The 10253-nt window shown below is 39.3% G+C and overlaps 1 protein-coding gene across 2 annotated transcripts; it reads left to right on the top strand.

The window, feature by feature from the left end:
* Positions 1-5779: 5779 nt before the first annotated feature.
* LOC135089212 (gastrula zinc finger protein XlCGF8.2DB-like) lies at positions 5780-8996 on the top strand. Of its 2 annotated transcripts, none has more exons than XM_063984574.1 (3): positions 5780-5994; positions 6362-6452; positions 6749-8996. In XM_063984574.1, exon 3 carries the CDS (start codon positions 6891-6893, stop codon positions 8001-8003), a length of 1113 nt encoding a protein of 370 aa, XP_063840644.1. In that variant the 5' UTR covers positions 5780-5994; positions 6362-6452; positions 6749-6890; the 3' UTR covers positions 8004-8996. The 2 variants fall into 2 exon arrangements, with proteins under 2 accessions (XP_063840644.1, XP_063840643.1); XM_063984573.1 differs by having other exon boundaries at positions 6362-6522.
* Positions 8997-10253: the final 1257 nt, after the last annotated feature.

Below are 10253 nucleotides of genomic sequence, written 5' to 3'. Positions count from 1 at the left end.
TGGGTAGAATGTGTGTCTTGATGTTCACTTGCTTTATCCTCATATATGTTATATGGCTGAGCAGCAGTATAAAAGCTTTCCACCGATTCTCATCCTTATTACCAATGTTACTGATGCGAGAACAAGGTGCTTGTTGCAACTTTAATTTTCCCAACGAAGTGTTGTCAGGGAACTTTCAACATCTTAGTTTTTAATTTTACCTTTCAATTATTTTTTTTCATTCTTATTTTTTACCACTGTATTTCTTGCGACATTTGATCCACCTAAATCTGTCTGAGAAAATTTTGAACGGATGAACCTCTATGGGTGAGGCGGCGTTTCATGGGGGTGCACACAGCCTCCTGCCCTCGAGTGTGTGTGGTATGGGGGTGGGGGAGGGAGAATGGTAGGGAGGGATAGGAATGGAGGGAGAATGGATTGGAGATTAAGGAGTTCAGGTGTGCGAGTAGAAAAAGCATTTACACACACACACACACACACACACACACACACACACACACACACACACACACACACAAGATAATGCAGACGAACAACAAAGACCGTCAATGAAATATACAGGCAGACTTATACAGCATGTGTTGAATTTCACGCATTTAGACAGGTATATCCCGTCTCTACTCTCTTCCCAGACAGACACATCAACATCACAAAAAACATAGCTGGAAATATAAGCAAGATGTTAATGTGTAGAATATGTTTATTAATTTCTTTTTTTTATGCCATAGATTTCCCTCTCCAAAGGTGTGTGTGTGTGTGTGTGTGTGTGTGTGTGTGTGTGTGTGTGTGTGTGTGTGTGTGTGTGTGTGTGTGTGTGTGTGTGTGTGTGTGTGTGTGTGTGTGTGTGTGTGTGTGTGTGTGTGTGTGTGTGTGCAAAGAAATGGAAAATAAGAATATGTAATCATCAAAGTATCTGGTCTTCTCTCTCTCTCTCTCTCTCTCTCTCTCTCTCTCTCTCTCTCTCTCTCTCTCTCTCTCTCTCTCTCTCTCTCTTATCCTGTGCATATGGAACAAAAAAATACGTTCCTCCTGACCAGTGAGAAGCATCTTGGGTGTGGATTGTCACACTGCATGATAACACTTACAGAAAATTTAAAACAAATAAAATTATATATCATATATAACCTTTTTATTTAGAAGAGGAATGTGATAGTCCCTGAATCAATCCAAGAGACAATGTGGTACGCAACACCTCACACATATACTGTACGTGGTGCCGTGGCGGCTAGGTGGGCGACTTGTAGCATTGCTGCGCGTGTAACACCGTCGTTGGGACTTTCCCAGTAGCAGTAAGAGGAAGGTGTGCAATGCAGTGCCCATCATCCACTAGGCGTGATGGACGAGGTGGCTGTTGTAATGTCTACACTGGGCTACCTCCGGCCACCTCATTTTCATTTAGCGGCAAGTGCTTTACAGGTGCGCGTAGCTGAGACGTAGCTGGCTATTCTGATGGTGGTGGTGGTGTGATGGTGGTAGTGGAAGTGGTGGTTGTACTGTTCTCCCGCTCGGTCGCTTTCACGGCGAAGCTCAGCATGATGAGTGGCGATCTGCTGTTTTGTTACCTCGATTATGAATTTGTCAAGCGTCGTCTTCCTTCCAGTAACTTAACCGTAAAGAACATGCACATTCAACATATAGTCATATCAAGGTGAAAGAACAGTTTTTTTTTTTTTTTTCGTACCACCTAGTCGACTTCTGTGAACAGGCCGCACTAGAGAACGTGGAATCTGACTTGTCAACGTCTCATTTTAAAGTCATAATCGAGGACAGCTTGAGGTTTCCGTTTCCTGTATTTTTTTTTTCTGCTTTGTGCAACGATAGGCTCATGCACAGTTGTCATAATGTGGATGTCTCACTTGTCTCTCAATGAAACTATAAGACACTTTTGTGCTTCTACGTACATTGTTTTATCTTACTGCATGTGTCTCTTGGAGGGGAGATAAGGTATGCCCCGCTCATTCCATTTACACGTGCCACATGTCCCAGTATTGCTGTCCAAGAGGAACTTGGTGAGTGTGGAAGTCATGTACCAATTATCATAGTAAAGCATGTAAACTTCGCCGAGATGAGGGTCCACGAATGTCTTAATAATGCAGCAAGCAACCCACTCGATCTATCGTATTTGAGTTTACTGGTGTCGCTGGTGTACAAGACCATGTCGAAAATGTAGCCTGTCCTACAATAACACGATAAATATTTTTAGCCGAATCTATCTTTTGGATGGAATGTGTAGTCGTTTTTTTTTTTTTTTTTTTGCACGATACTGCACTAGACTCTCATAAATCCACACCTTCTAGTAAGGACTAAATAGAGAGCAAAATTTTCATGATAAAAAGAAGTCGTTTTTGCGATAATAGTTTTGAGAAAAGTGAAGTTAGAGTCATGATATCAGTGCTCCAGTAGTCCCACATGGTTTCTTTCCTCAAGGTGCCCATTACTAATACCATTCCAATGAATGTGTAGAATTCATTGACAGTCATGACAACCAAAATAACGGGAATGTGGAAGAAAAAAAGTCTATTTAAGGTGCCAGTCTCTAAAAAGCTGAGCCAGAAGAAACTCCAGAATTAGAGAAGTGTCTTGAGACCCCCTTCTTCAGTACTACACATTTTACCTTAATTCATATTTAAGGGCCGGGAGCTGGAAATCTGTGTGGATGGATTCCTAGCCTGTGATAGTGAGGGCACGGGAATCTGTGACTGCCTCGAGGAATGTGAGTTAGCAGATTGTGAGCTGAACCTTGTTTCTGCAGTTTTTTAAAACTGCATTCCTATATGGAAGAACAATCTGCAGAACAGTGGAACATGAGAAGCTAAGTTAATGGAACGTGAGATGGAAAAGATTAATCAAGTAATTCTGACTGAATTGGGGTATAATACGAATGACATGGCAGAGAAAATAAAGAGGATAATTGAGGCAGTGGGGAAATTTCTGAAGTGTACGTTAAACATAGGAACACGTGGTGTGGTGAATACTGTTTGATACCGTATATGTTTTTTACGTTTTTTTTTATTTATTTATTTATTTATTTATTTATTTACTATTTTTTTATTATTTCTGTTCAAATTTGCCGTTAAGAGGAATCCCTACAATGAGATATGCTTATAAATATAGAAATTAATGGTATGGTAGATACTCCTTATTTTCACTCATTATTTTGCTACTTATTTATTATTATTATTATTATTATTATCATTATTATTATTATCATTATTATTATTGATCTTAATGGTACGGGGGATTGGGGATCACTCCTAAGCCAAGCCTTTGGATCGACAACTGTAGAAAAGGGAAAAAAAGAAAAACGAACACTACACTAATTGTTCCTACATCTGGCACTCCACATTCTCTACAGAAACTCTTTCATCGCCTCAGTTATCCTTTCATTCGTTCGTCTCTCTACACAGTCCCAGCAGCAACACCATCCACTGCCTTCCTGTCTTCTCCACTCTTTCATTCCTATCATGCCCTAACTCAGTCAGTATCACTTGCATCATCTCATTCCTGTCTCTGGCATACTTCACACACTCCAACACCACATGCTCCACTGTCTCATCCTCTCCCATGTCACACATATGGCACACTTTGCTGCGGATCTCAGACCATCTGTAACTCCTTGCATTCACATCTATACACTGTGCCCTCGCTGGGAAGAGAAGATCACCGCCCAGGCTTCCATCATACCACCTTTCATACATCGGGGCCTCGTTCTCCTTGTACCATTTCAGGGTCCTCTTTCTTTCCATCTCATTCTTCCATTCATTCAGTCCCACACATTTCACTTCTCTATTTATCTCATTCTTCCATTTTCTCACAGCATTTCATTTAGTTCCCATTCTGCCTTCTCTTGTTACCACCCATTCACGCTCATTTTGATTCCTCCCAGCCATTCTCATCGCCCACACAACTTGTAATCCACTCCTATCTGTCATTCTCATGCACCTCTTCCTCCATTTACTTCCATTTTCATTCCACAGGTGCATCTTTCTTGCTATTCTTGCATCATCCATTCTCTCAAGCTTAATCTTGTACCTAAGTGTCGCTTTGTTGAGTCTTTCCCTAAAAGTGCTCCATCCCATATCACCTCTCAAGGCTTCTACTGCTGTGTACCTCGGTGCACTCAGTGCCATCCTTGCTACTCTATTCTGCCCCACTATTAACTTATCAATTTCACTTTCATCCCATGCAATCACATCCATACCATACATTATACTTGCCACAGCCACACTCTTCCACACTTCTCTCATGCTCACTCTTTTCATCCTTGCAGCGCTTCCCAAACGACCTATCCACTGGTTCACCATGCTTATCTTTTCATTCTTTGTCTTTCTCCACCCACTAGGAATCATCCACATCCCCAAGTACTTGTATTCTTGCGCCTGTTTCAGCTCATTCTCTCCAAGTCTCCATACCACATTACTTTCATGCTCTGACCTATTCACAATCATGACCTTGCTTTTCTCACCGCTAAACTTCACTCCAAAATCTCTTCCATACCCATATACAACATCCAACAAACTTTGAAGCTCATCTGCTGATTCACTGATAATCGCATATTTTATCATTCCCCACACTTATCCCTATATTTATTCTTATCATTCTGGCTGCTAACTCCTCTGTATACAGGCTAAAAAGGGTTGGTGACAATATACATCCTTGCCTAACTCCTCTCTCACCCTTATTACTATTATTATGATCTTGATCTTGATGCTACAGCTGGCTCGAGATTACTCCTGAGCCAGGCCTTTGTATCGGCAACTCTTGTAGGGAAAAAAGAAAAATGGCAAACAGAAAACGGACACCATCTTTCATACCATTCACACCACTAATCCCTACATCTAACACACCACATTTTCTTCAGGAACTCCTTAATAGCTTCGATCATTCTTTCATTTGTCTCTCTACACAGTCCCAGGAGCAAGACCATCCATTCCCTTCCTGTCTTCTCTACTCTGACATTCCCCAATTCCCTCAACACCACTAGAATCATCTCATCCCTGTCTCTGGCATACTTCACGCACTCCAGCATCACATACTCCACCGTCTTATCCTCTCCTATGTCAAACATCTGGCACACTTTGCTGCGGGACTCAGACCATCTGTAATTCCTTGCATTCACATCCATACTCGTACACTGTGCCCTCGCTCGAAGATCACCCAGGTTTCCCTCAAACCATTTTATTTTATTTATTTATTTATTTTTTCATCCATTGGGGCGTCTTTGTCTCTGTACCATTCCAAAGTCCTCTTATGTTCCATCTTATTCTTCCATTCACTCAATCCCACACGTTTCACCACTATATCTCACCCTTACACTTTCTTACATCCCATTCTAAACCCACTCCATTTCTAACAGTCATACTCCAGTTACTTTCCACATAACTGTCTCCCCTCAAACCGCTGAAAACCTCAACTAGTTTCCAAGTCACTCTTTAGTACCATCTTAACACACTTCTTTCTCCACTTGCTACTCCTAACATTCCATTGAAACACCTTTCTTGCTAATCTTGCATCATACATTCGCTCTAATCTAGCCTTTTATCTTAGGGTTGCCTTTACATCTCTCTCCCTAAAAGTACTCCATCCCATGTCTCCCCTCAAAACCTCTATCGCTGCATACCTTGGTGCATTCTGTGCCATCCCTGCTTCTTTATCTTGCCCTACTACTAATTTCTCTAGTTCATTATCATTCATGTTATACAGGATTTATCATTACAAAGGCCTGGGTTAACTCCTAAAGTATAAAGATCAAGATCAGGAAGTAAACAAACTGCCGTACCATCAAGATCAAGATCAAGTCTTCTTTCTGCAAAACAAGTCAGAAAAGCTCCTCCGTAACACCTTCCCTGCCCTACACTGCAAGAACCAAGACACGCTCTTCTGTTGTCTCGTAGTTAACCAGCATTTTTCTTGTTCTACGAGTTGGAAATAGAATGTCGTCGAATGTCGACTCCTCCTGTTAATCGTCCAGATAAATGACTGATGGACAACCAAGTAAGTGATTAAAAAAATAAATAAATAAAAGAAAAAGAAAGAAAAAAGGGAGATCTTAACTAAAATTTATCTCCACTTTCCAACATATGTTTACTCAGCCTTATCACTATTCTTACGTGATGCTTACTCTTACTTTCAAAATTATGATTTGTTGTGGGAATAAAACTTTACTAGTTGCAAAAAGCTCATGCCTGTCATAAGGTAAATTCTAAGGAAGTTAACTTGGATGAGGACAGCTAATACTTGAATGCTGAGCTATGAAAATAAACAGTATTCAGAGGTAAGAGCAAATGATAAAACTTAATGTTATAAAGAAGAGAAGACCAAAAAAATATAAACTAATGATTTTTTTTGTGTTCCTTTACAGCCAGTCCAATGTCAAGACTGACCTTCAACCATATGGGATATGCTGATCATTCTGACCCAACCAGCAATGAATCAGTCATGAACAATGGATGGTAAGCTGATGAAAACCGGTCAAGTCTGTAATTGAAGATTGTTCCAGATGGCATGCCTACCTCCTGTAAGGTATTGAACTTAGACAATATTCAGGAACTGAGTATCACCAACAGCATGAACTTGTCAGCAAAATGGCATACAGAAAATATGGTTATTTTTAATACTTAAATAAACCAGCATATTTTTTAGAATTATATAGTGTTTTATATATAGAATTTTATAGTGTTCTTGTGCTGTTTTAAACTCTTAACAGCCACAGGCTTGTATTAATTATTATTACTGTTTCTTCCTGCAGGGTTGTCTGAAGCAGTGACCACAGCTGCATCTAAGCTTCCAGTACTGTGCATGTAGCTCAAAGCAGCACTAGTGGCAGTTCTCTGCTGTAGACCAGCCTACATATTACTGTTGTGTGTGTGCCTCATCTTATTACTGCCAGAATGGAAGATTTAGAGAGGTACAAGTGTGCAAGGTGTGAAGTAATCCTGCCAAGCAAAAGCCACCTCATCCAGCACTCACTCTCACACATTGGTGTAGCAGTGCATGTGTGCCAGCACTGTGATCAGCTCTTCATGAGTGCCAGTGATCTGGTGAAACACAGCCTTAACCACACGCGCAAACATGAATGCCGGGTGTGTGGCAAAGAATTCACCCGTCGCAGTAATCTGAATCAGCACATGTACATCCACAATGGTGAAAAGAGGCATGTATGTAAGATATGTGGCAAAGGTTTTAATCAGAAAGGCAACCTTATTAATCACTGGAATAGTACACACAGTGATGTCAAGCACCATTGTGGTGAGTGTGGGAAGGCATTCCACCGCAAGGACAGCCTGGATAAGCACATGAACATCCACACTGGTGAAAAAATCTACCGCTGTTTTGTATGTGATAAAACATTCCACCAAAAAGCATACTTAACCAGCCACTTGAACAGCCACAGTAGTGTAACAAAGTACAAATGTGATGAGTGTGGCAAAGGGTTCTCATACAAGACCAGCCTAAACAGACATATGAACATGCATGCCAATATCAAGAACTTCAGGTGTGACAAGTGTGACAAGACTTTTACCCGTAAAAGCCACCTCCTGGAACACATAAACAGCCATAGTGGCTTAACATTCAACTGTGACAAGTGCGATAAAACATTCACCTACAAAAGCAGTCTGCGTAACCATCTGCTGACCCATGATACATCCCTGGAAAGCAAACATAGGTGCATTTTGTGTGGCAAGGCTTTCACTCACAAAACAAGCCTAACTCGCCATATGGACACACATTCTGGGGTCAAGAATTTTGAGTGTGATGAATGTGGGAAGACCTTCTCACGTAAGAGTCATTTACAAGAACACAAAAACAGTCATTTAGGCATAAGCTTTGACTGTGATAAATGCAAGAAGAGTTTTGCTCACAAGAGCAGCCTTAAGACACACATGAACACGCACCATGAGAGTCTAAGTGTGGAAGGTGGTAGTGACAGTCCTACAAATACCCACACCATGGAAAGAGCAGAAAGTGGTATTAATGAGCCTATAAATACATGCACCACTTAAGTCTATATTATACAAAAACAAGTATTAACAGGTTTAGAAATGTAAGTCCTAAATTCACGGATAGAAAGTGGTATTCATAAACTTGCACAAATTCTTCTGTTGCAAAATTACTCATCAGCTTACATTTTTGTGTGAATGAAGCATTGTGCAATACAGGTTTTGTGTAAGCCACAATAGGCATATTTAAAAGAAGATACCTGGACAGTTGGATAGCTGTGTTGCAAGTTGAAAGATACATGGACAGTTGTATTACATGCTAAGACACATTACCAGGTGTGTTGCAAGTTGAAAGACACATGGACAGTTGTATTACAAGCTAAGACAGATGGACAGTTGTGTTACAAGCTGAAAACATATGGACAGCTGTGTTATAAGTCAAAGGATATTTGGACAGTTGTGTTACAAATGAAATCGTTAATTATGTAAAAATATTATTACATAATACAGCATTATTTCACGACAAAATTTACATGTTTATAAACAAATAACACTACAGTAATAATAGTAAAGAAGTTAATAACGTATTTAGATGATGAAAATATTATGTATTATTATAGAATGTTATCTTAGAAAGACATTTATATGCATAATAAGAGAAGCAGCTTTGAGTTTAAGACAAACAATATGTAGCACTAGCTACATTTATATGTGACTGCTAATTTAGTAGTATGGTAAGAACACCATCTTTTCACCTTGTCATTTGTAATTAGGTCACTGGTTCAAGGACAGGTGTGAATGAGAAGACCTTCCTCCCCTTACCAAACCACATGAACTCATCATTGCAGAGCACATTTGAAAGTCATATATCACTGATAGTTTTTGCTACTGATTTTATTTTTTTTTTTTATGAAAAAATAGATTCCATTAATTGTGCACAAGATATTTTTCATTTTACATAAATCTTCATCTGAGGCATGTACTGAATTTTTGTCTTTATTTTAAAGCATTTTTATGTTTTGCTTTAACCTTATAAAAGTTTTTCTCCCTTATTTATATTTTCTCTTATTTTGCCCTCCATTAATTATCTTAAAAAAATTGTCTTCAAAATTAATTGTCTTCCAAAAAAATTTTCAAAATCTCAAATGTTTGGAAACCGAAAATATTTTCCCTGAAGTAATCAATGTAAAATTGATTAATCCATTCTCAGGCACCTGTCCACCTGATTAATCCATTCTCAGGCACCTGTCCACCCTATCTTAGCAGCTTGTGACAGACGCTTCACAACATCCCCAGCTCAGAAATCATTTATCCAGAATGGATGTATTGAATGAACTTAGTGACATGAAACTCATCAGAAGACATTGTTTAGACCATGCAGGTATTCTCTTTGTCATTGATCTAGTGAGGGAAGCCTTACAGAGTGACAAAGAGAGGAGCAACCCTCCTGCAAAATGAAGGTCATCATAACACTTAGACATCTTGCTGCTGGGAAAATGCAGCTGTGCAGTAGTGATGGCATCAAGAGAACCACAGGTGGCTGCTTGAGGTTTGGGATTACCCCCTGAACTAGCCGAAAACAGTTTACATCAAGGCTTTCCAATTGGATTTACCTTATTCAAATATTAAATTGCTGTCATACACACTGTATCTCCTCCAAATATATAAAAATGAAGGAAGTATTTATAAAAACTATAAATTAGTAATAAATGACAGCTTTTGCTTTGTTTTTTAATATCTGAAATCAAGTACAGTGGAACCTTTTCGAACAAATCAGTTTTTAAACAAAATTCTGAGTTCATTACTGCTTCGATTGCAGTACCATAATTCAGTTCTAGAACAAAGTTACTTGATTTCAAATTTTATAACACATAGCCAAAGCTGCCATTTATTACTAATTTATAGTTTCTACAAATATTTACTTTATTTTTTATATATTTGGAGGAGAGACAGAGTGTAAGATGGTAATTCAGTCTTTGAAATAAGATAAATGTGATCTCACTGAAAAAGCCTTGATGTAAACAAACAGTTTTTGGTGCTCAGGAATTATCCCGAGCCACCTATGGCTCTTTCGATGACCCCCAACGCCATCATTAGTACACAACTGCATTTTTCTAGCTTTTCCCAGCAGCAAGATGTCTGGTATTTCTTGATAAGAAGTCCACCCCACCATTTCTCCCCAACCCCTCCAACCCCTCAAACAAGCTTGGAGGCCTGTGGGGAATCAAGGATTTTTTTGGGGGGGGATGAAAAATAAGTGAAATAAGGGCATTAAAAAATCTAAGGAAATTTACCTTAATATTTTGAATTTCT

The sequence above is a fragment of the Scylla paramamosain genome, chromosome 32 (assembly GCF_035594125.1).
Source record: "Scylla paramamosain isolate STU-SP2022 chromosome 32, ASM3559412v1, whole genome shotgun sequence".
NCBI classification, from domain to species: domain Eukaryota; kingdom Metazoa; phylum Arthropoda; class Malacostraca; order Decapoda; family Portunidae; genus Scylla; species Scylla paramamosain.
The sequence above is the reverse complement of the archived record's forward strand: the minus strand, read 5'-3'. Positions and strand labels throughout refer to the sequence as shown.